This window comes from Macaca fascicularis, chromosome 18 (genome assembly GCF_037993035.2).
Source record: "Macaca fascicularis isolate 582-1 chromosome 18, T2T-MFA8v1.1".
In the NCBI taxonomy this organism is placed as follows: Eukaryota; Metazoa; Chordata; class Mammalia; order Primates; family Cercopithecidae; genus Macaca; species Macaca fascicularis.
The window spans coordinates 66,344,988-66,371,481 of record NC_088392.1 but is presented as its reverse complement, the minus strand read 5'-3'; the positions used below and the strand labels follow the sequence as shown (position 1 = coordinate 66,371,481).

General features: G+C 44.2%; 1 protein-coding gene across 10 annotated transcripts in view; it reads right to left on the bottom strand.

Annotated features, from left to right (window-relative positions):
* Nucleotides 1–26,494, bottom strand: part of TMEM241 (transmembrane protein 241) — a 159,523-nt gene that overhangs the window by 109,615 nt on the left and 23,414 nt on the right. For all 10 annotated transcript variants that reach the window (XR_010582896.2, XR_012427251.1, XM_015440107.4 and 7 more), the window contains one exon: nt 12,972–13,053. Coding sequence is in view for 8 of the 10 variants with exons in the window: in XM_015440107.4 (XP_015295593.1) it covers nt 12,972–13,053 (82 nt within the window). In the remaining 2 variants the exon portion in view is untranslated. The remainder of the gene's footprint in view (nt 1–12,971; nt 13,054–26,494) is intronic.

Genomic DNA, 26,494 nt, shown 5'->3' with positions numbered 1-26,494 from the left:
AGATTATTAAAGAGATTACATATTTTAAAGTTGGCTTTCTCCATTAGGCCCATGTTTGGCAAACTTGGGGCCTGGCCTTCCAATTCTTGGCTTGAAAGGACAGCAAAAAAAAAAAAATCTTGGACAGGTTAATCACATGACACATGGAAGCTAATATTAAAGTGGGGGCTGGATCTTACTGAATTAAGACCTTATCTAAATGTTTTTTGCCTCCTTGGCTATAAAATCAATAATGAGGTCAGATAATTCTAGACCCAAGTTTAGACTTCGACGAGGCTTACTTTTCTCCATTTCAGGACCTGGAAAAGGACCAATTTATACATGTAGAATTAATTTTAAAGTACACTAACAATAGCCACCAACAACGTATTAAACATAGTGCTAAGTATTTTACGTGTACTCTCTTATTTAAACCTCCTCCCAGCACCTCTCCTACTAGATGCTATTACCCTGATTTTATAAACAATGAAACTGGGGCTAAGAAAGACTGGCCACTTGCTCGAGTATTCACAGCTCGTTCAGCGGCAAAGCCATGACCCCAATCCAGGCCTGTCTAACCACAAAGCCCACACCTTCTAGCCTTGGTGTTATGACACACAAATTACGTCAAGCCACAGTGAAAACTCCCTGGACCTCCAACTGTCCAAAGTTCAATGTGACTGGTGTGTTCCAAATCCTGGCCGTCTGCTTACTGCAGTAATAAACCTGCTGATATGGTTTGGCCCTGTGTCCCCACCCAAATCTCATGTCAAATTGTAATTCCCGGCCGGGCGCGGTGGCTCAAGCCTGTAATCCCAGCACTTTGGGAGGCCGAGACGGGCGGATCACAAGGTCAGGAGATCGAGACCATCCTGGCTAACACGGTGAAACCCCATCTCTAATAAAAAATACAAAAAAAAACTAGCCAGGCGAGGTGGCGGGTGCCTGTAGTCCCAGCTACTCGGGAGGCTGAGGCAGGAGAATGGCGTGAACCCGGGAGGCGGAGCTTGCAGTGAGCCGAGATCTGGCCATTGCACTCCAGCCTGGGTGACACAGCAAGACTTCGTCTCAAAAAAAAAAAAAAAAAAAAAAAAAAATTGTAATTCCCAATTTTGGGAGAAAGAACAGGCGGGAGGTGATTAAATCACGGGGTGGATGTTCCCCTTGCTTTTCTTGTGATAGTGGTTCTCATAAGATCTGGTTGTTTAAAAGTAGGTGGCGCTTCCCCTGTCATTCTCGCTCTCTCCTGCTCCGCCATAGTAAGAGGTGCTTGCTTCCCCTTCACCCTCCACCTTCCATGACTGTAAGTTTCCTGAGACCCTCCAGCCATGCTTCCTGTACAGCCTGCAGAACTGTGAGTTAATTAAACATCTTTTCTTCATAAATTACCCAGTCAGGTAGTTTGTTTTTTGAGAGGAGTCTTGCTCTGTCACCCAGGCCAGAGTGCAGTGGCGTCATCTTGGCTCACTGCGACCTCCACCTCCCGGGTTCAAGTGATTCTTCTGCCTCAACCTCCTGAGTAGCTGGGACTACAGGCCCTGCTATGACACCCAGCTGATTTTTGTATTTTTAGTAGAGACGAGGTTTCACCATGTTGGCCATGTTGGTCTCGAACTCCTGACCTCAAGTGATCTGCCAGCCTCAGCCTCCTAAAGCGCTGGGATTACAGGCACGGGTCACCATGCCTGGCCTGTCAGGTAGTTCTTTATAGCAGTGTGAGAATGGACTAATACAGCTGGTAAAACAAAATGGATGAACTCAGAGTAAACCTATACCTTTTTAAAAAGGCTTTCTTCTACTCCTGCTTAGCAAATTTTAAATCTGGTTTTCTCAAGCCATTTTTTCTACTGAGAAGCTAACAGGTTTTAAAGACCATTATTCCACAATTGACCAGTTGCACTCTATCAGCCTGTGTAGGGCTCTATTAAAAACAATATTAAGACAGTTTGCACTTTTTTTTTTTTTTTTTTGAGACGGAGTCTCACTCTATTGCCCAGGCTAGAGTGCAGTGGCGTGATCTCGGCAACCTCTGCCTCCCAAGTTGAAGCAATTCTCCTGCCCCAATCTACCGAGTAGGTGGGATTACAGGCATGTGCCACCACGCCCAGCTAATTTTTGTATTCTTAGTAGAGATGAGGTTTCACCATGTTGGTCAGGCTGGTCTCCAACTCCTGACCTCAGGTAATCCACCTGCCTCGGCCTCCCAAAGTGCTGGGATTTACAGGTGTGAGTCACCACACCCGGCCAGTTTGCAACTTTAATTACCTATCTTTCCCTGGCCTCCAACTCTGTACAATTTCTAATGTGAACTATAACCCATTAGTTCAGGAGACCCCTAGTGACTGATTCTTTCAGAAAATCTGCCCTTTATTATCTTTAAGCAGTCAAGTTCAGCAGGACTTATTTTTGTTAAATCAAACAAAAATGCTAAGAAATGATAAAAGCGATAATAGTAGCTAAGATATCTTGAGTGCTTACTACGTGTCACTGTACCACTTTTATATATTTAAACTTCATAATAACCCTATGAGATAGATATTATTCACCTCCATTATACGGTCAAGAAAACTGAGGAATATGTTCTGGTTCTCTTTTTTTCTTTTTTTTTTTTTTTTTTGTTGAGACGGAGTCTTGCTCTGTCGCCCAGGCTGGAGTGCAGTGGTCGGATCTCAGCTCACTGCAAGCTCCGCCTCCCGGGTTCACGCCATTCTCCTGCCTCAGCCTCCCGAGTAGCTGGGACTACAGGCGCCCGCCACCTCGCCCGGCTAGTTTTTTGTATTTTTTAGTAGAGACGGGGTTTCACCGTGTTAGCCAGGATGGTCTCGATCTTCTGACCTCGTGATCCGCCCGTCTCGGCCTCCCAAAGTGCTGGGATTACAGGCTTGAGCCACCGCGCCCGGCCTGGTTCTCTTTTTTACCTGACTCTTCATGATTTGAAACCACTTTTGGATGATCTAGATATCTGCTAAAGAGAAACAGAAAACTAGGTGATGCTCTTCACCACTGTCAAGACTATAGGAATGGCCTCAACGTCAAAAGGTCCTACTCTCCTTCATCAGGGAAAATGGCACAACTTCAGGAACCACAAAGACCAAAGAAGCATTTTTGAAAAAATTCGGTAAAAATGTAATGGACCAAATTAAACTAGACTGCAGGAAAATGCATTAAATTACTTAGGGACACAATTTGCAACTACTTTATTCCCAGAATCCATTAGCTGAAAATTCAACATTTCTTTTTTTTTTTTTTTTTTTTTTTGAGACTGAGTCTGGCTCTGTCGCCCAGGCTGGAGTGCAGTGGCCGGATCTCAGCTCACTGCAAGCTCCGCCTCCCGGGTTCACGCCATTCTCCTGCCTCAGCCTCCGGAGTAGCTGGGACCACAGGTGCCCGCCACCTCGCCCGGCTAGTTTTTTTTTTTTTTGTATTTTTTAGTAGAGACGGGGTTTCACCGTGTTAGCCAGGATGGTCTCGATCTCCTGACCTTGTGATCCGCCCGTCTCAGCCTCCCAAAGTGCTGGGATTACAGGCTTGAGCCACCGTGCCCGGCTAAATTCAACATTTCATCCGTGCACTGTTGAAATTTTTCTCTGGCTATGAAGAGAAATTGGTAACTCTCACTTAGAAATATTTCATTATTCTCATACTTCCTAGAGTGGAATTTTGAAGGCGTGGTTATTTGTTCAGGTGTTGGAACTGACTTAGAACGGTTTCCTGTAGAAAGTCTGGACCCTGCTCACAGGCACGGCTTAGGTCACTCTGCAGAGGTGTGAGCGACTCCCCTATTCAAGCACAAGTTCTGAGTCAGCTTCTTAATTTTTGTAAAAGAATGTCAATCCTATCTTTCTATCTGGGTGATTTTTACATATGGAGGTGTGTCCTTAACCTACAATACAGAATAACTGACCTCCAGGTCCTTGTCAAAGAAAGTAACTTTGAACTGTTGGCTGCCCAATTTTTATCAAAATCATGCATCCTCAGAAACAATGTTCCTAGACCAGGTGCGGTGGCTCATGCCTGTAAGCCCAGCACTTTGAAAGGCTGAACTTGGTGGATCGCCTAAGGTCAGGAGTTTGAGACCAGCCTGGCCAACATGGTGAAACGCTGTCTCTACTAAAAATACAAAAATTAGCCAGGCATGGTGGCAGGCACCTGTAATCCCAGCTACTCAAGAGGCTGACGCAGGAGAATCACTTGAACCTGGGAGGCAGAGGCTGTAGTGAGCCAAGATGGTGCCACTGCACTCTAGCCTGGGTGACAGAGCAAGACTCTGTCTCAAAAAAAAAAAAAGAAAGAAAGAAAAGAAAGGAAACGAAAGAAAGAAAGAAAGAAAGAAAGAAAGAAAGAAAGAAAGAAAGAAAGAAAGAAAGAAAGAAAGAAAGAAAGAAAGAAAGAAAGAAAGAGAAAGAAAGAAAGAAAGAGAAAGAAAGTTCCTAGAGGATTGTCTAAGGCCCTGCACGGAGCGAAATTACCAGAGACCCATGGATTTTTACCCCAGAGAACTGCTCCTACTGAACAGTGCTGTATCATCATTCTGTCTCCATGGGCACTAAGAATTCTAGACACTGGTGACTGTTGTGAGTGTTATAAGGACGTTATTAAAGACCTGCTCACTGAGTCACCCAGCCTACCCTTTATGAGGACCCAGGAAAATTTCAATTAGTTGTAATGGTGTTTTGACTTTTTTTGCTGGAATGCAGTGGCATGATCATAGCTCACTGCAGACTCAAACTCCTGGGCTCAAGCGATCCTCCCACTTCAGCCTCCTGAGTAGCTAGGACTAGAGGCACATGCCACCAAGTGAGGCTACTTATTTTATTTTTTGTAAAGATGAGATCTGGCTATGTTGCTCAAGCTGGTCTCGAACTCCTGGGCTCAAGCAATCCTCCTGTCTCAGCCTCCTCAAGTCTGGGATTATAGGCATGGGCCACCGTGTCCAGACTTCTGTAACTTTTTTATTTGGCTGCAGAAAGCTCAGAGTTGAATTCAGACCCAGCTGTAATTATGTTGTGAGATATTACAGTATAAATTTCTAGGTGCTAAATCTCTCTGTGACATCATCTGTCTGTTACCTTTTACTTAGATTTCTTTCTTTCTTTTTTTTTTTTTTTTTTGAGACAGAGTTTTACTCTGTTGCCCAGGCTGGAGTTCTGTGGTGCGATCTTGGCTCACTGCAACCTCTGCTTCCTGGGTTCAAGCGATTCTCCTGCCTCACCCTCCCGAGTAGCTGGAACCACAGGCGTGTGCCACCATACCTGGCTAATTTTTGTATTTTTAGTAGAGACGGAGTTTTGCCACATTGGCCAGGCTGGTCTTGAACTCCCGACCTCAGGTGATCCACCCGCCTCAGCCTCCCAAAGTGCTGGGATTACAGGCATGAGCCACCATGCCGGCCCTTTTACCTAGATTTCTTTTCTTTTCCTTTTTGTTGAGATGGAGTTTCGCTCTTTAACCCAGGCTGGAGTGAAGTGGCACAGTCTCCGCTTACCGCAACCTCTGACCCCCGGGTTCAAACGATTCTCCTGCCTCAGCCCCCTGAGTAGCTGGGATTACAGGTGCCCGCCACCAAGCCAGACTAATTTTGTATTTTTAGTAGAGATGGGGTTTCACCATGTTGGCCAGGCTGGTCCCGAACTCTTGACCTCAGGTGATTCACCCACCTCGGTCTCCCAAAGTGCTAGGATTATAGGTGTGAGCCACCGCGCCCGGCCTTATCTAGATTTCTTACACAATTCTCTTCATAAGAGTGTTTATCTTTTTTTAACTGAAATTATTTTTGTAAGCCACCACACATCGTCTCTAGAAGAAGGTGAGGTGTCTGAATATGCATATGTGCACATGTAAGTGAATATTCATAAACTGACTTGCATGACATAGACTGCAGTGTTTATTTACATTCATCTTACTATTCTGCCATTAGATGGCAAACTCCTTGAGGGCAGAGGAGCAGACTGCCTTCTTTCCCAGTCTCCAGTACAAGCTGGGAGGTCCTTTTTGTCCTTCATTTGAGGATCACATAAAGTAGCTTCCTGGTATGTAAGGGCCTCAACATATGAAAAATAAATACCTTGCAGTACCAGGAGCTCCTCCAATTCGGCAAAATGCTAATCCTAAGAGAGATGCCAGGGAATCAGAAAAGGCCTAAGGGGGCCTCAGTCTTCCAGCCTGGCATTAATGCATGGGTGGGAATGGTGGGCGGACTTGCCTGCTCTCAGGGAATGGCTGTTTTCTTTGCACTTTATCCAAGTCCACTAACCGAATTCAGTTAAACTAAATGTGCATATGCCACAGGAACACAGAGGAGTTCGGAGTGAGACAAGTAAGAACACAATATCACCCCCTCCTTTTCATGTAATCCTCAAGAAAACTCCTACTGGAACCTAGGTGATTTTTTTTTTTTTTTGGAAACAGAGTCTCGCTCTGTCATCCAGGTTGGAATACAGTGGCGTGATCTCAGCTCACTGCAACCTCCGCCTCCCGGATTCAAGCGGTTCTTCTGCCTCAGCCTCCTGAGTAGCTGGGATTACAGGTGCGTGCCACCATGCCCAGCTAATTTTCTGTATTTTTAGTAGAGACGGAGTTTCACCGTGTTGGCCAGGATGGTCTCGATCTCCTGACCTCATGATCCATCCGCCTCGGGCTCCCAAAGAGCTGAGATTATAGGTGTGAGCCACCAAGCCTGGCGTAGGTGATATGTCTTTTTTATTGCGGTAAAATATACACCACAAAAAGTTGCCACCTTAACCATTTTTAAGTGCATAGTCCGTTCACACTGCATTATGTACATTCACACTGTTGTACAACCATCATCACTCTCCATTGCCAGAACTCTTTTCATCTTGCAAAACTGAAACTCTGTGCCCATTAAACACTAACTCTTCATTCTCCCCTACCCCCACCCCGATAGCCACCATACTACTTTCTGCCTTTATAAATTTCATTACTGTAAGTACCAGATATAAGTGGAGTCACACAGTATTTGTCTTTTTTGTGACTGACTTATTTAGCATAATGTTCTCAAGGTTCATCCGTGCTGCAGCATGTGGCAGGATTTTCTTCCTTTTTAAGGCTGAATAATATTCCATTGTTTGTATTTGTGTTTTTATTTTCATTTTTTTGAGACAGAGTCTCGCTCTGTTGCCCAGGCTGGAGTGCAATGGTGCAATCTTAGCTCACTGCAACCTCTGCCCCCCAGGTTCAACCAATTCTCCTGCCTCAGCCTCCCAAGTAGCTGGTATTACAGGCATTCACCACCATGCCCAGCTAATTTTTTGTATTTTTAGTAGAGGCAGGGTTTCTCCATATTGGTCAAGCTGGTCTCGAACTCCTGACCTCAGGTGATCCACCGCCTTGGCGTCCCAAAGTGCTGGGATTGCTGGCGTGAGACACCGCATCCAGCTCCATTGTTTGTATTTATCATATTTTATCTATTTATCCATCAGTGGGCACTGAGATTGCTTCTACCTTTTGTCTATTGTGAATAATAGCCAAACGAATACGGATGCACAAGTATCTCTTCCTGTCCCTTCTTTCAATTCTTTTGGGTATCCACCCAAAAGTGGAACTGCTGAATCACATAATAATCCTATTTTTGATGTTTTGAAGAAGCACCATACTGTTTTCCATGGCAGCTGCACCACTGTGCATCTCCACCCGTGGTGCTCAAGGGTTCCAACTTCTCCACGTCTTTACCAACACTTGTTATTCTCTGTTTTTTTGGTAACAGCCATTCTCACGGGTGTGAAGTGGTACCTCCTACAGTTTTGATTTGCATTTTCCTAATGATTAATGATGTTGAGCCTCTTTTCATGGATTTATCAGTCTTTAAATGTCATCTGTGGAGAAACATCTGTTCAAGTCTTTTGCCCGTTTTTCAATCAGGTTGTTTGCGTTTGTTCTGTTAAGTTTTATGAGTTCTCTATACAGCCTATAAGTGAATCCCGCAATTGATGAGTGATTTGCAAATATTTCTTCCCTTTCTGGGGGTTGCCTTTTTACTTTGTTGATAGTATCCTTTAAAGCACCAAAATTTTTCATTTTGATGAAGTCCAATTACTCTATTTTTCTTCTGTTGCCTGTGTGTTTGGTGTCATATCCAAGAAATCCTTGCCAAATCCAACATCATGGAACTTTTTCCTTAAAAGTTCAATGTTAATAATAAGCCATTTTATGGCCGGGCACAGTGGCTCACGCCTGTAATCCCAGCACTTTGGGAGGCTGAGGCGGGTGGATCACCTGAGGTCAGGAGTTCGAGACCAGCCTGACCAACGTGGAGAAACCCCATCTCTACTAAAAATACAAAAGTAGCCAGGCATGGTGGTGCATGCCTGTAATCCCAGCTACTCAGGAGGCTGAGGCAGGAGAATCACTCGAACCCGGGAGGCGGAGGTTGCGGTGAGCCGAGATTGCGCCATTGCACTCCAGCCTGGGCAGCAGTGAGAGCAAAACTCCATCTCAAAAAAAAAAAAAAAAAAGCCATTTTATAAGAGTTACAGGACAATTTTTAGAGGGAGCAGGATGATAAGAAAAATCCGGGGAGGAGTTTACTGTATCTAATCCTTGTAGTTGGACTCTGATCACCTGTGATGAAAACACAATGCGACAGAGGCAGCTGTCTCTCATCAGCAGTAACAGCGACATTAGGGGCGGATGCTCCATTCTGCACCAACGTTTACACTCTTCCTTCGTGGATCCAAATTCCTTTGTGATATTGGAGCCAAACAAGGAGAGAGGGGACCCACGGGTACCATTTTGCTTAACTGAGTAACTCACTCCACATGGGTTTAATGATCCATATGTGTTTCCTCACCAACATCCTCCCATCGCTCACACAGTCCCATCTCCATCCCCGGTATGTTGAGTGAATATTGTGCTCACGGAAGAGAGAAACAAGGACAAGCCATTAGGAAGGACCAAGATCAAGGGGCTCAGCAAGGAAAACAATTCCTGTCCTGTCAAGGTGCCTTGACCTAGACTTGCAGGGTCCCTCCAGCTGCAGACCCTGGCCTCCCCCAAGCAAGCAAACAGCATGGCTTGAGCCAAATCACCAATGCCAGGATGGCCTCTCGCCACCAAACTCAGTGATGTAGGAATTTGTACATCTGTTCTGAACGCTGGTCAGCACAGGCTGAGGCAGTCCTGTCCAGCTGAGAAGGTTTTTGACCAGGAAATTATAACAAGAGTCATGAGCCATCAAAGTCATACTGTCCCTCCAAGACTGACACCCATCAGAGCCATCATCACTGTGACCTTACTCAGTGTAGGACAGCTGGGCAAGCAGGTCTGAACCAGCCCAAGTCCAAATCACATTTCATCGAGACTGGTGACAGAAAGTGCCTGGCACATGCTTAACATCAAATATTCATGGTGGCTGTTCCCATGGTGAGCAGCATGTCTTTCACTCCCTGCCCCATCCCTTTCAGTTCCTCAAGGTCAGAAACCAGGTCTTGTTTGTCATGATGCCCCCAGCACATAGTAGGTCCCAAATAACTATGTGGTGAATGGATAGCTACAAGAAAAATCTCCTTTCCCTTAACTCTGTAGATCATTTGGTTGTGAGTCTGAGGTAGAAAAATCGACCAAGAGATTTTCCCATGGCATCTGTGCAGAGTTAACTCAGCTTCCTACCAGGAGCTACACATCAGGAGAACAGAACTTCAGGGCCTTGTCAGATAAAGGAGAGCTTAAGTGTTCCTCATAACAATACATCTACAGATTGTAATGGAGCACTTTTCCCCCATTCCTTATGGATTCATTCAACTGACAGCTTGGCACCAGCATATTGATGCCTGTTTTCTATCCAACACAAACTGTACAAGTGCCTCATGTTTATCCACTCTATAAATTTCTAAGCAACAATGTAAAAACAAAGAGCTCAGAAAACAAAGAAAAGATGCTGGGTTGATTTATTTTACTATAAAACAATAATAAGCATCTGCTTTCTGCCCTCCTCCCACTCTAATTGGGTGTATTTGGTTTTTGGTTGTTTCCCTTTGTTCAAAGATTTTGAATTGCAACAGCTTCTTTTTGCTTATTTAAGAAGACTGTGCTCTCAGCAGGGTGCAGTGGCCCATGTCTACAGTCCCAGCTACTCGGGAGGCTGAGGCAGGAGGATGACGTCAGCCCAAGAGTTTGAGGCCAGCATGGGCAACACAGTGAGACCCCCATCTCTAAAAAATGGCTGTGCTCTACGGGAATGCCACTCAAAGTGCTGGTCCTCAAGAAGATAAGGACTTGGCAAGAGAATGTAAAATCAATGCATTGCTTCCTTCTTTGAAATGTCTTGCTATGAAAAACAAAAAGCCAGCTCAATTAAACAGTGTGATTAGTGCCAAAGTTGATCTCCTCATGGACAGGTAACAAAGAATTCAAAGACCAGTACAGCTGCAGATCACAGCTCAAGAAGCCCTGCTATAGGCTGCAGAACTCCCCACCTGCCTGAAAACACACTAGACTGACATTTACCATGGTCTTCTGAGAGGGTTTGGCCACCTGGTATCAGTACCTCTTTTTTTTTTTTTTTTTTTTTTTTTCGTGGTAACGTACTCCAACATTGAGGATCCATTACAACCTGCTCTCCATATGTGGGATCCAGGCAGAGATCCTATATGACTAGGCCTCTAAGTGTCTACAACCACAGTGAATGGTTCAGGAAGGTCTTGATCCAGGGCTGGCCAATCAACATAATTCCAACCTTGTGGCCAGTTTTCAGATCAAGGATGGGTAGTGGCCCTGACTGACCCAATCAGAGTGAAGCCCAGGACTCAAGCAGGAACTACCAGGAAAATGGTCTCTTACCACTAAAGTTGTGAGAACGTGAGGCTGCACCCATTGTTGGGGGCAGCTGTACAGCACTCACTGTGGTGGTAGGGGCGGGCTGGATGTGAAAAGAAACAAAGACGGGGAGCAGAATTGAAAGACAGAGAAACTGGCTTCTGAGTATAATACTGGAGCCTCTGGACAAAGCCGTTTGTGAAGTAGGTTTCCACCCCAAGACTTTTCAGTTATATGAATTGGTAAATCTTCCTTTTGCTTAGACCAGTTTTTGAGCTTTCTAACACTTGCAACTGAAAGAGTCTAATGTTATACAATGACTACTACACCCTGGACTCACTCTAAAATCCATACGCATTGGTCCTAAAGAAACAATTCTGAAAAGGCAAAAGGTGGGGAGTTAGAAGAGCTGCCATTCCAGGTGCAGTAGCTCGTGCCTGTAATCCCAGTGTTCTGGGAGGCTGAGGCGGGAGGATCGCTTGAGCCCAGGAGTTCAAGACCAGTCTGGGCAACAGAGCAAGACCCCATCTCCAAAAGAAAATAAATAAATAGCTGGGTGTATTGGCACATACCTGTATTCCCTGCTACTCGGGAGGCTGAGGTGGGAGCATCACTTGAGCCTATTGAGCCCAAAAGGTCAAGGCTCCAGTGAGCTGTGACTGTGCCACTGCACTCTAGCCTGGGCCACAAGATCACAAGAATAAGACCCTGTCTCAAAACAAAAACAAAAACAAAAAAAACGGGAGCTGCCACTCTCTGGGACTAGAGGCAGGTTTAGCAAGACTTTCCACACCTACGTCTCTCCCTCTGTCAAGTGGTTAGCAGCTGCCTCACCTATCATCTGTCAAAAGATTGCAAGAGTCACATAAAAGGACACGAAGGAAATCACTCTGGAAGCCTATGGAAAAAAAGCACTGTATGAACAAAAAGTATTATTATTACGAACGCAACACCTTGTTATTCAAACTTCAAAATTCTGGCAAACGTAACTATCCAGAGCCTAGGAAAAAATTTAAAAGCACTTGAGCAACACATTGCTTTTACCAAAATCCGATAGTCTATGGCATAGGAGAGGAAATACTCTCTGCAGGCCAAAGGGTATAAACTGAGACAGTAAGAGCCTGAGAACAAAGAAGGCGCAGCAGACAACCAGGGCAAGCCTCGTGGTCTGAGCTGAGCAGCAACGTGCACCGTGGGTCAGTTCTCAAGCCCACCCAGGAAGGTTCTTCCCCATTGCATATATCACCCCATCTACTCAAGCTTATGAATCATGAAAGAAAAATGATTATTTAACTTCAAAATTACAGTCCTCACTGCTATTTTGCAACTTTGGAGTTGCTGTCCTAACAACAACATTGTTATCCAATTAGGCAGAGTTTGTTTGTTTGTTTTTACTGTTTTTATAGCTGAGATCTAAGGGGCTAACATAACAACAAGAATTTTACATTAAAAGACTAAATTGTTTTGCACATTCTGCACTTTCCCTGAAGTTAGAATACAACTATTTTCTGATAGATAAAAACAGTTGGCAGTCATGGTACAAGACTAGAGGAGGTATTAACATCTTTCCTGATTTTTAAGCCACCTTCTGTTAATGATGGTTTTAATGGATTCTCTTTTGATGGCAAAATAAATAAACTTTTGGAGTTCCAAATAATGTATCTGGAAGTAGCTTTGCTCTTCACAGTTCCTGCATTTGAGGAGCTCAGTCCTGCCGGGAAGTGGTGGGAGAACAAAACAGTCAGCTTGTTTTACTAGCTTCCCCACGTACAGGACATCAACCCTGTGCCAGGCATTTGCATCCACGACCAAGCTCACCAGGTCACATTACCAGTGGGCAGGGTTTGGTTCCTCAGAAGCAAGGAGTAGTTTGGGCCCTGCCTTCCTGCTCCCGTGGACAGCCTGCATTCAGGGAGAGCTCGGACATTCCCACTCTGCCCATCTCCATGGGGAAGCAGTCCCAGCAGGGCCTGTCTCTGGCCGGCTCCACAAATACCACTACTCTTTTTCTCCCTGTGCATCCCCACCTTGTAACACAAGTTGGCCTTCCCTGTTATCTGATTATCTTCAACTCAACAAAAGGGGGCCCAAGACTTGTTCTCCAATCTAGCTTTATCATTATTAAAGTGATTCTCTGCCCTTATTGATCTGAGGCACGGTAAGTTAAAAGGCAAAGGGGAAAGGGAGAAAGGAGTTGTTCCCCCTGAACCTCTAACACTTACCAGTCTGGACAAGGCTCTGGACCCAGCATAGATCATACCCACAAACAGCACTGAAGCAGGAAGCCACGCCAGAACATGAGATCTGAAAAGAGGGAGAAAAAGCAGTAACACTTTTGCCCCTTTTTGTTAAGAAAGACATAGCTGCAAAGGTTGACCCTCCAGATGCATCAACTACAGCAACAGAGGCTGTCTAAACATCCCTGGCAGACTTGTTGAGTGAGCTGTGGTCTTCATTCACTGAGTAGTGGAGGCAGACAAAGCCATCCTACCCACAATCCCATCGTTACCGATCACCTAGCCTAAGAGGTCCCAGAAACGGAAATGGTAACGCCTTGCTGCAGCTTGGAAGAGAGAACAGATTGTTTTTTTTTTTCAAGGGCAGTGAACAATTATTCTTTGGATTTTAAGTAGCCAAAAGTTTTGAATCCACAACAAATTATTAAAAATTGAAAAGGTTATTTACCCAGGCACTACACCAAACAGCTCCGTGGAATCACAATAAAAAGAACCAGTTTCAAGGGACGAAGTTGAAAAAAATAATCCCAGAACTTCAGTTGGGTGGCCATAGTCTGGCTTTTTCAACCATTAACCTGGCATTGCTGGAATTCTGGTTCAGGGACTCTTCAAGGACTTCCGAAGGGTACATTTATTTTTCAATTGTAGCCACACCAGGAACTGCTTTTCTCTTACAAGTCAGAATCAAAATCCTAGTTCTCACATGCAGTGCATATCACTGAGGTTGCAACCTGCTTCTCTCATTAGCTAGAAATGCATTTTATTGGCCGGGCATGGTGGCTCAGGCCTGCAATCCCAGCACTTTGGGAAACCACGACAGGTGCATCAGTTGAGGTCAGGAGTTCTAGACAAGCCAGGCCAACATGGTGAAACCCCATCTCTACTAAAAATACAAAAGTTAGCCGCGCCTGGTGGTGGCGAGCGCCTATAATCCCAGCTACGCGGGAGGCTGAGGGAGGAGAATCACTTGAGCTCAGGAGGCAGAGGTTGCAGTGAGCTGAGATCAGGCCACTGCAATCAAGCCTGGATGACACAAGACCTTGTCTCAAAAAAATAAAAAAGAAATACATTCGATCTACTAATTCAAGTTCCCAGAGTTATCCTAATAATCAATAAAAATAAATGAAATTATTCCAGCAGGATATAACATAATAATCCCAACTAACTCAATGAACTGATCTCCTGGCATGATGCCTGCTCAAGAAATGGTCTTTGTTAATTTTATTAGCATGGGCAGGCACTCCATCCAACATGAGGCCTGATATGTACAACTTCCCAGAGAATCTAGCATTTAAATGTTTCCAATCTCTAGTAAGGGCCTTCAAACCTTACTCGCTGTATAAATTCATTGTGCAAATAGTCACAGCAACTTACAAGGTGCTGAGAATTATCAATAACAGCAGCATCATAGGTAACATTTATTGAGCACTTGCCACAAACCAGGCACTTTGCTGGCTTTTTGTTTTATATGTTTTAAATGTTTTATATGCTGCATTTTTGTTTTAAATGTTTTATATGCTGCATCTTTCTTAAAGTTGCACAGCAATCTTATGAGGAAGGTATTTATTATTATTACCCTCATTGTGCAGATGAGGAAACTGAGACACAAGAGTTTAGATAATTTGCCTGTGGTTAGAAGAGCTGGTAAATGGCAAAGCCAGAATTTGAATTGAGGTCTGTCTGGCTCCAAAGCCCTAGCTGTTAAATGCCCATTCATATTTTGCCTTCACGGATCTCATAATCTAATGGGAGACACTGACATACAAATAGATAAGCTGCAAACACTTGGATAATTGACCAAGCGGCCAATTATCTGAGGGATACTCTGTTCTCACTAGTCCTGCTGCGATAGATGTCGGCATCCCCAACCAAAAGATGAACAGATAAAGTAAGATCCCAACCTCCATCACAATGGGTCAGGGGTGACATCAGTCAATTGCTATTCTTCTAGGAAATGGCTTTTCCCACTTGACATTAAGCTCGCATGAATCAAGGGAGGCAGGATACAGGCCCATGGCCTGTTGTGCACCAGAAGGAAGCCCAGAGCACATACTGCAGGCAGGGCACTGAGGAGGAAGGAGGAGGTGCACTGGGTGAGACGGCAGCTGGCCTCACTGCGGGAGGCCCAGGACTTTGGAATGTAAGGTCAGCGAGGCCCCAGACATGTGTACTCCATGCCCTCGTAAAACAAAGAAAACTGCTGAGTTATATATTCCAAGAGGCATCAGGGTGTCTGAATGCCCAGGGACGCGAGGAAAAGAAAATATGCCTAGGGAACACCTTGTATTTTAACCCTCCTACCCTCAAATACAAAGAAATAACTTTAACTAGAAAAGAGATACACAGGACTAGTACGACCAAACAGACTTCTGGGAAGTGTTAGAGGACAGCGGAGTGAGCATCTGGCTCCAGACGTGGGACCACCTCCCAGGCACGGGATCCCGGTGCGTGTGTTCTCCAAAGTCATCTCCCTCAGGGGCAACAGGGCCAAAGCAACACACACTCATGGCACTTCAGACACACAGGAGAGGTGGCAGACTGCAGAGCCACCACGTCAGTGTGACGGCTGTATTTCTCCACCACACACCAACCTAAGACCATAGCCACTGCTAAGAATAATACATTTGAATCACTGGAAAAATTGCTGACAAAACAGGTGTGGGCAAGGCAAGTGTGAAGGGATAGGGCAAAAAGGAAAAAGAATTAAAAATCAAAGACTCTGGATTTGTATTGTTTCAAAGTATCTAAGGTCTCATTCTACTTTAACCACGTACTTCAGTGGAAAATCATAGAGTATATGCTAAGTGTAGTATATGCAAGAAAAGGATACCAGTCAACAATCCACACACAAACGAAAAGCCTTACCACAAAATCAGCAAATTAATGCACATTTATATGTCTTTAATTAAAATAAATAGACTGTTTCAGCAAAAGATGATTCCCTAGGCCAGGTGCAGTAGCTCACACCTATAAACCCAGCACTTCGGGAGGCCAAAATGGGAGGATAATTTGAGGCTGGGAGTTTCAGACCAGTCTGGGCAATACAGCAAGCCTGTCACTACAAAAAATTTAAAAATTCAGCTGAGTGTGGTGGGTTGAGACTGTAGTCTCAGCTACTCAGGAGGCTAAGGTGGGAGAATCATTTGAGCCCAGGAGGTCAAGGTTGCAGTGAACCATGATCATGCCATTGCTCTGCAACCTGGACAGCAGGGGTAAGACCTTGTCTCTTAAAAAAATATATAAAAATAGGCCAGGAGTGGTGACTCACACCTGTAATCCCAGCACTTTGGGAGGCCGAGATGGGCAGATCACAAGGTCAGGAGGTTGAGAGCAGCCTGGCCAATATGGTGGAACTCTGTCTCTACTAAAAATACAAAAATTAGCTGGGTGTGGTGGCCGGCGCCTGTAGTCCCAGCTACTTAGGAGGCTGAGGCAGGAGAATCACTTGGATCCAGGAGGTGGAGGTTGCAGTGAGCCAAAATCATGCCACTGCACTCCAACCTGGGTGACAGAGTGAGACTCCATCTCAAAAAAATAAAAAATAAAAATAAGATTCCCTGATTTATGTGACTTTCAATTAATCCACTAATTATCTGACTGACAGAGTCAGAAAAGGGAGCTGCTGGATATATTATTAATGTCTCCTCCACCCCTCAAATACACTGTGTCACACGGGTGGGAACTGTATGTGTTTTGTTCACATAAAATAAATGAAAACACTACATTGATAACTGTTATAAAGGAGACTAAAGGACTATGCTATACCATAAGGGAAACTGACCTAATCAGTGAGAATAGGGAAATCTTACCCATATAAGTGATGTTTGAGACGAAATTCAAAGTTAAACTGGCTACAGGAGACAGGGTAGAACAGTGCAAGGGATGCGACATTCCAGACATAAACATGGCATGTGCAAAGGCCCTGTGGCAACAGGAAATTGGAGGAAGGCAAGTGTAGCTTGAGTAGATAGAGGAATAAACTCAGGGTAGGGAGGGCATAATATGGTCTAATTTGCATTTTGACAAGGTTGCTCTGGCTATAGTATGGAGAACACGTTGGAACAGGGTTTGGGTGGTGCATTAAGACAATAAAAAGTTGAAAAGGCTTGACTGGAGAAAATCATTAATTCAGTCTTAAAAATTATTAATTTGAGATGCTTTTAGGACACTCAACCAGAGATATCGAGTAGGCAACTGGATCACGGATCCTTTCCTGTCCTCTAGTGAGCAAGAATGCACTGTTAAGTACATCTTACATTTGATTTTACTGTATTTCCTTATCCTTCAGTTTTGAGAATAAAATACACAAGGTGGGTGGATCATGAGGTCAGGAGATTGAGACCATCCTGGCCAACATGGTGAAACCCATCTCTACCAAAAATACAAAAATTAGCTGGGCATGGTGGCTTGTGCCTGTAATCCCAGCTGCTCGGGAGGCTCAAGCAGGAGAATCTCCTGAACCTGGAAGGCAGAGATTGCAGTGAGCCGAGACTGCCACTACACTCCAGCCTGGCGACAGAGCAAGACTCCCTCTCAAGAAAAAAATAAATAAATACACATAACATTTTCTTCAACATAATGTCTCCCTTTAGTTTATTATTACAGCAATAAGAGCCTTCTGTGGCTTGGAAAGACGTTGTCACAAAACTATTCTTCATTGCTATGGTCTGAATCTGCGTCCCCTCAAAAGTCACATGTTGAAGTTCTAACCTCCAAAGTGATGGTACTAGGACGTGGTGTCTTGTGGGAAGTGATTATGCCATAAGGGAAGAGCCTTCATGAATGGGATTAGTGTCCCTATAAAACAGCCGCAGGCAAGGCGCGATGGCTCACGCCTGTAATGCCAGCACTTTGGGAGGCCGAGGTGGGTGGATCACGAGCTCAGGAGACCAAGACCATCCTGGCCAACATGGCCAACCCATCTATACTGAAAATACAAAAATTAGCTGGGCGTGGTGGCCTGTGCCTGTAGTCCCAGCTACTCGGGAGGCTGAGACAGGAGAATCGCTTGAACTCAGGAGGCTTGCAGTGGGCTAAGTAGAGGTTTCAGTGAGCCGAGATCACGCCATTGCACTCCAGCCTGGCGACAGAGTGAGACTCTCTCTCAAAAAAAAAAAAAAAAAAAAAAAGGCCAGGCACGGTGGCTCACACTGGCAATCCCAGCACTCCCAGCACTTTGGGAGGCTGAGGCAGGAGGATTACAAGGTCAAGAGATAGAGACCATCCTGGCCAACATGGTGAAACCCCATCTCTACTAAAAATACAAAAATTAGCTGGGCGTGGTGGCCTGTGCCTATAGTCCCAGCTACTCGGGAGGCTGAGACAGGAGAATTGCTGGAACTCAGGAGGCTTGCAGTGGGCTGAGTAGAGGTTTCAGTGAGCCGAGATCACGCCATTGCACTCCAGCCTGGTGACAGAGCGAGACTCCCTCTCAAAAAAAAAAAAAAAAAAGGCCAGGCATGGTGGCTCACACTGGTAATCCCAGCACTTTGGGAGGCTGAGGCAGGCAGATTACAAGGTCAAGAGATAGAGACCATCCTGGCCAACATGGTGAAACCCCATCTCTACTAAAAACACAAAAATTAGCTCGGTGTGGTGGCCCATGCCTGTAGTCCCAGCTACTCAGGAGGCTGAGGCAGGAGAATTCATGGAACCCAGGAGGTGGAGGTTGCAGTGAGCTGAGATCGTGACACTGCATTCCAGCCTGGGCAACAGAGCAAGACTCCATCTCAAAAATAAAATAAAATAAAATTCCAGGCCCAAGGGAGCTTGTTCACTTCTTGAACCAAGTGAGGACGCAGCTGGAAGGCACCTCCTATGAATCAGAAAAGTGGGCCCTCACCAGTCATCAAATCTGCTGGTGCCCTGATCTTGGACTTCACAGCCTCTAGAGCTGTGATAAATAAATTTCTGTTGTTTATTTATTTATGTATTTGAGATGGAGTCTCGCTCTGTCACCCTGGCTGGAGTGCAATGGCACAAACTCGGCTCACTGCAGCCTCCGCCTCCAGGGTTCAAGTGATTCTCTTGCCTCAGCCTGCTGAGTAGCTGGGATTACAGGTGCCCACTACCACACCTGGCTAATGTTTGTATTTTTTAGTAGAGATGGGGTTTCACCATGTTGGTCAGGCTGATCTCAAACTCCTGACCTCAAGTGATCCGCCTGCCTTGGCCTCCCAAAGTGCTGGGATTACAGGCGTGAGCCACCACACCCGGCCAATTTCTGTTGTTTATAAGCCAGCTGGTCTATGGTATTTTGTTACAGAAGCCCAAATGAACTAAAACACTCGTTAACTCATTAATATTCATTAAGCACCCACTATATTCCAATCTTCTAGTCAATGAAGACACAGCTCTTAATATGACAGACCAAGTCCAGTGGGGGACTTAGGCAATAAACAGACTGTAGTAGTCATGGGAGGAGAGAGAGGGGTGTGGGGGAAGGAGAGAGAATGGCTGACAGCTCTACATACATAATTTCAAGAACTGTTGACGCTTATTCCTGCTGCTCAGGAATAAGGATTTGGATCTCTGGCTTTACAGGTTTCCACAACTGTTATTGTGCTGTCACAATCCGGTGGGGTCAGACCTTTCAACAGTTAGTTACCTGGTATGTATAAAATCCATGACAACTGAGACTTCCATACTTTTCCAGGTAGTATAGAGACAAGGTAAAGACATGAGCTGCAAGTGTAGTGCTTCTTTGTGCTTTTGTCATCTCCTGAAATATTTTTTAAAATCATTTCTTCAGGAAGAAATGAAGCTACAACTTTAAAATCCTAGTTAGTTCTTCTGTACTTAAGGATTATTTTGTAGGGAGATATGGCAACAAGTGATACAACTCATACCTGATTCTGGGCACTAGAGAGTATAATCTTATAACATTTACATGGTTATCCGAATCTTTCGAAATTATAGTTTTCTTGCTCCCAAGGAACTGCCAGCAATTTGCAGATTAACTTTAGCCAATAGCTCTACGAGACAGAGAAACTTCACACGTTTCCCTGGGCTGAGCTATGTTCTCAGTTCTAGCGTAAGCCAGGTCATGTAGGGGTGGTGGTGGGAAGGATGTACATAGTCCAGGGCAAAAGGTTTCATAGAGTGGAAAGAATGTGACCTTTGTGGTGTTACAGCAGATAAGGAGGCCATTAGCCTGATCCTGTCTCTGCACTAGAGGCTCCTAAGTAAGCAGACCACACCCAAACTTGGATGCATTTCTTGTAACTGACTGAAAAAGAAAAACCAAAACTGAGCCTCAACCAATCACAGTCAACCAACCAACTGGTTAAAAATCAGGGACCTCCCACTGAACTATACCCAAAGAAAGCCAATGCCTAGCTATAGCCAATTATGTAGTATCTTTATTTCCACATTCAGCTACTTCAGCTATAAAAGCTCACGGCCAGGCTGCTGCAGTAGAGTTCTCTAAGCCTCCTCTGGTTCTGAGTGCTGCCTGAGTCATGAATTGTTGTTTGACCAAATAATCTCTGTTAAATTTATTTTGTCTAAAGTTTTTCTTGTCTTTATTTATTTAGGGATAGGGTCTCGCTCTGTTGCCCAGGCTGGAGTGCAGTGTGCCATCACGGCTCACTGCAGCCTCAACCTCCCAGGCTCAAGTAATTCTCCCACCTCAGGCTTCCTAAGTAGCTGGGACCACAGGTGCACACCACCATGCCATGCTAATTACCTTATTTTATTTTTGTAGAGACAGTGTCTCCCTGTGTTTCTCAGGCTGGTCTTGAACTCCTGGCCTCAAACAACTCTCCCACCTCAGCCTCCCAAAGTGCTAAGATTAACAGGCATGAGCCACTGTGCCCAGCCTGAAGTTTTCCTTTTAATGTGGTCAGGCAAAACTGGATCCATATCCATAGTCTGCAATGAGAACTCACTTTTTTCATTTATCAGATGGGGATAATAATGCTCAGAAGGATTCTGAGAAGATAAGAGAATGAATATACAGTATTGGGGGGCAGTGCATGGCACATTAAAAACAACCACCTCAATAAATGTTGCCCTTCTGGCTTTTCTATACATCACTAAAAGGACAGAAACCATCAAGGAAGACTGACAGATCTGCCTACATAAAATGCAACAGCTAAAAACACCATAAAGAAAATCAACAGAAAATTAACAAACCAGAAAAAAACACTGCCAACATATGAAACAAGCTGGAGTTTAATATCCTTAATGTATGATAAATCAACAAGAAAAAAAAAATCAGCTCTCCAGAAAAAAAGAGTCAGTGGACAAAAACAGGTAATTCTGTCTGTCTGTCTCTTTCTCTCTCTCATACACACACACACACAAGAAATATAAATGACCAATAAACATACGAAAAATTATCCAACTTCCCTAATAATAAAAAGAAATTTAAATTAAATAATTTTGAATTAAAGATACATCAGGCTTTGCCCAAGAAACTAGCAATTTTTAAAAGTTATATCCAATAGAGGGAATAATGAAACCAACACCCGCACGCTGCTGTGAGATACAGACTGGTATCTTTCCGTAACGTATGTACGTACTACTTGGCTGCATTTATCAAAAGCCTCAATATGCATACTTTTTGAGCCAGAAAATTCACTTCCATGACTTTATCCTTGGATATGAGTAAAGTTACCTACAATAAGGTTTTCATTTACAAGTGGAAATAAAACAGCACTCTGGCCTCATTGCTGGTCAGCAAATATGCCAAGCACCTCCGGGTTGGCTACTGTTTCCTCTGCCAGGAACCCTCTTCCCGCAAATTACCTGCATGGCCCGTTCTCTCACAGACTCAGATATCTGCCTAAAAGTTATTTTATCTGTGAGTCTTTCTTACCCACTCTATATAAAATAACCCCCAGTCCCCTGGCCTGTGACACACACACACACACACACACACACACACACACACACACACACACACCCCTAACCTCTTACCTGGCTATATTCTCTACATGTACCATGATTGACACATTATGCACTTATATTTTCATGTGTTTATTGTCTCTCTACCTCAACTAGAATGTCAGCTCCACAAGGGCAACAATCTTTGTTTTGCTCCCTGCACATCTCCAGCACCAAGAACAATGCCTGGCATATAGCAGACACTCAAATATTTGCACAATGACTCTCCAAGCATTACTTTGGTAACTTAAAACATTTTTTTGTCTTCTCTCTCTAGATGGTTACAAGAGGAAAACAACAGCAACAAAATCCAGCTATGACCATAACTGACATTTCTTCCTTTTCTCCAGCCTTTTAGAGACTTTGCTCTGAACAGAATTGCCGGTGTTGACAGCTACTTGGTTTTCAAGGGCAGGGATAAAAGCAAAAAATGCCTACATCCCACACCTGTCTCTCTGAAATGGCCCTAATGGGGAATTCTAACAATTTCAAATTCAATAAACATTTATTAACAATCATGCTGTAACCTAGAACTGTGACAACTAACTGCATTAAAAACACACACATATTTTCCTTTAATAGACATGAACTTAAACTTAGAATCTTGGAATAGAGGTAGTTATTGTGCTTTCTATATCTTATCTCTCTTTTACTTATTAAACAGTAGTACCTGGCTGGGCACAGAGGCTCACAGGTTTAATCCCAACACTTTGGAAGGCCAAGGTGGGCGGATCACCTGAGGTCAGGAGTTCCAGACCAGCCTGGCCAACACAGGGAAATCCTGTCTCTACTATAAATACAAAAATTAGCCGGGCATGGTGGTGGGCACCTGTAATTCCAGCTACTCGGGAAGCTGAGGCAGGAGAATTGCTTGAACCCAGGAGGCGGAGGTTGCAGTTAGCCAAGACTGTGCCACTGCACTCCAGTCTGGGCAACAAGAGTGAAACTCCATCTCAAAAAGAAAAAAAAGAAAAAAAGTAGTATCTATCTATACCAGAAATTTTTGAAAATACAGATAGTCAAGGAAAAGATTACAACTACAATGTTACTCCCCACAGGAAACCACTGTTAATACCTTACTATATCTCCTTCCAATCAGTGTCTATATGCACACATATGAACACTCAACAAAAATGGGATGCTATTGTACACATTGTTTACAACCTGCTTCACTTCACATCTTTCCAGGTCAAAAAAGTCATCCCCAATTTATCAATAATTGAATACCAGCCCTACTGCTGGACATTTAAGCTAATCCTACATTTTTACTACTCTAATACTGTGTGGTTACCCTTACATATACAGTCGGCCCTCTGTATCCATGGATTCAATCAATCACAGATCAAAAATATTAGGAAAAAGGCCGGGCAAGGTGGTTTACGCCCTGTAATCCCAGCAGTTTGGGAGGCCGAGGCAGAGGATCACCTGAGGTCAGGAGTTCGAGATCAGCCTGGCCAATCTATAGTAAAACCCCGTCTTGACTAAAAAAAAATGCAAAAATTAGCTGGGCATGGTGGCGCATGCTTGTAGTCCCGGTTACTTGGGAAGCTGAGGCAAGAGAATGGCTTGAACCCAGGAGGTGGAGGCTGCAGTGAGCTGAAATCACACAACTGCACTCCAGCCAGGGCGACAGAGCAAGACTCCGTCTCAAATAAATAAATAAATATTTTTAAAAAGGATGTTTGCATCTGTATTGAACACGGAAAGACCTCTCTCGTCATTATTCTCTAAACAATACAGCATAACAACTATTGACTCGCATTTACGTTGTAATCTAGAGATGATTTAACATGTATGGGAGGACATGTGTAGGTTATGTGCAAATACTGTGCTGTTTTGTATCAGGGACTTTAGCATCTGGAAATGTTGTTATCTGAGAGGGATCCTAGAACCAGTCCCCCGCAAATATCAAGGGTCAACTGCATTCTTGTCTCATATTCATGGTGTTTTTGCGATATGCAGGATAAATTCCCTGAAGCGGAAACGCTATTAAAAGATAAGTGTATTAAAGTTCGTAACTTGGGGCTGGGTGTAGTGGCTCACGCCTATAATCCCAGCACTTTGGAAGGCTGAAATGGGCAGATCACCTGAAGTCAGGAGTTCAAGACCAGCCTGGCCAACATGGTGAAACCCCATCTCTATTAAAAACACAAAAATTAGCCAGGCATCATGGCGGGCGCCTGTAATCCCAGCTACTCAGGAGGCTGAGGCACGACAATTGCTTGAACCTGAGAGGCAGAGGCTGCAGTGGGCCAAGATCGCACCACTGTACTCCAGCCTGGGCAACACAGTGAGACTCCATCTCAAAAAAAAAAAGAAAAAAGTTCATAACTGGGTACCAAATCACCTTCCAGAGAGGCTGTAATGACCTGCCCTACTTTACAGATCTAATGCTGTCTGATTCTAGGATAGCCAGAGGCCTGATCATTAGGAACAAACTAGGCACATATAACTAATGCAACAATTCGCCACCTCTAATTCTTCAGCTGATGCCATCTGGGCCTTCTGTGCTGGTTTATTCTTTCATTGTCCTGTTGGCCCACAAAGGAGGCAAGATGGAATTAAATCCTGAGAAGGTCCTGGTGGGATCTCAGGCGCCTGTGGTATGCGGGCCTCTAGGGAGCTACTGAGCTACAGAAGAAGGGAAGGGAGAGAGAAGGGAAGGGAGAAGGATGGGAAGGGAGAGGGAAGGCAGAGGGAAAGGAAGGGAAGGGAAGGGAAGAGAGAGAGAAAGAAGAAAGAAAGAAAGACAGAAAAAGAAAGAGAAAGAAAAAGAAAGAGAGAGAAAGAAAGAAAGAAAAGAAAGAGAAAGAAAGAAAAGAAAGGAAAGAAAGAAAGGAAAGAAAGAAAGAAAGAAAAGAAAAGAAAAGAAAAGAAAAGAAAAGAAAAGAAAAGAAAAGAAAAGAAAAGAAAAGAAAAGAAAGAAAGAAAGAGTGTGTGTGCTGTAAGGTCTCCCAGCAACTCCTAGCCACAAAGACTGCAGACCTTACCATGTTGAAGGACTATTTGCCAAGGGGTCTAATTTGAAAACTGTGGTAATAGATGATCTTTCTTAACTATTAATAAGCACAACTATTGCATCTTGTTTGAATCATGGGCCTGTTTTTTGTTTCCATACACACTCTATCATCCCTAAGAACCCTGATGAACAAAGCATTTTACAAGGAGCTAACAAAAGTCTGTTGGCACGGTTTACAAAACTGTTGTTATTGAGATGAAGGCTAATTAAATTAAATTACTTGTTTTTCAAATAGAGCATGCATTATTGAGAGAACATCTGCTCCCTGAAAACAATTTGCAGTTTAGCTCTTCCTGGGTGCTGAAAAGGCTCCTGAAGCTGAATTTTTGAAAATTCTATGTTACACTGACACCTAGTGGATCATAAAATAGTTTCCAAACATGAAAATAAGACAGCAAAAGGCCAGGCGTGGTGGCTTATGCCTGTAATCCTAACATTTTGGGAGGCTGAGGCAGGAGAGGATCGCTTGAGGTCAGCCTGGCCAACATGGTGAAACCCCATCTCTACTAAAAATACGAAATTAGCCAGGCCTGGTGGTACGCACCTATAATCCCAGCTACTTGGGAGGCTGAGGCAGGAGGATCCCTTGAACCCAGGAGGTGGAGGTTGCAGAGCCAAGAATATGCCACTGTACTCCAGCCTGGGCAACAGAGCAAGACTCTGTCTCAAAAAACAAACAACAAAAAGAAACCAAGGTTCATGTTGACTACTGGCATTGCCTAAAATACTAATACCTTACAAATGTAAAGTCAGTATTTTCTTTAAAGTTGGAAAGGACTTCTGCATATTACATCACTAATTATAGAAGACTTCTAGATTTCTTTTTTTTGGGTCCACTACTGGTGACTATGCTTGTCAGTCTTATTGCCCCCTTTCTCCCTTCTTCTCACTTTCTTTAGACTTTTCTCTTTCATTCTTTACTCTTCCTCCTGACTCAGAGAGGATCACATACCCTTGACAAAGTCCAGCCCTAATATTTCTTGAACCCAAGAGCCCTATGATAGTTTCTCACGGAACATAATTTAGATGCGGAGTCAAAGAACTATGGCCCATAGACCAAACCCCACCTGCTGCCTGTTTCTGAAAATAGCATTTTATTGGCACACTGTCACACCCAACTGTTTATGTATTGTCTATGGCTATTTTTATGCTCTAACAGCAGAGCTGAGTAGCTGCAGCAGAGATAGTAGAGCCCACAAGGCTAAGATATTTACTCCGGGCACATCTGTTGGCCCAATTTAGAATAAGGCAGCCTGAGTCCCAACCTCTGGACCTTACTAGTTGTGGTGCTCAAGGCTTCACACACTAGGCAGTGCCCTGGGCTACACACAAAGGACCATGTGACCATTGGGTTTCTGTAAAGTCCCCCCCTTTTTTTTTTTAAGAGATAGGGTCTCACTATGTTGCCCAGGTTGGTCTCAAACTTCTGGGCTCAAGTGATCTTCCTGCCTCAGACTCCCAAAATGCTGGGATTATAGGCGTGAGCCACCGTGCCCAGCCTCAAGCTCCATTTCTCAAGGCACTTTCATCACTGGCTCTTCCCAGCTCTCTGACCATGCAGAGTCGTAACTTCTTCCCACTTAATGTTTCATTTTTTCTG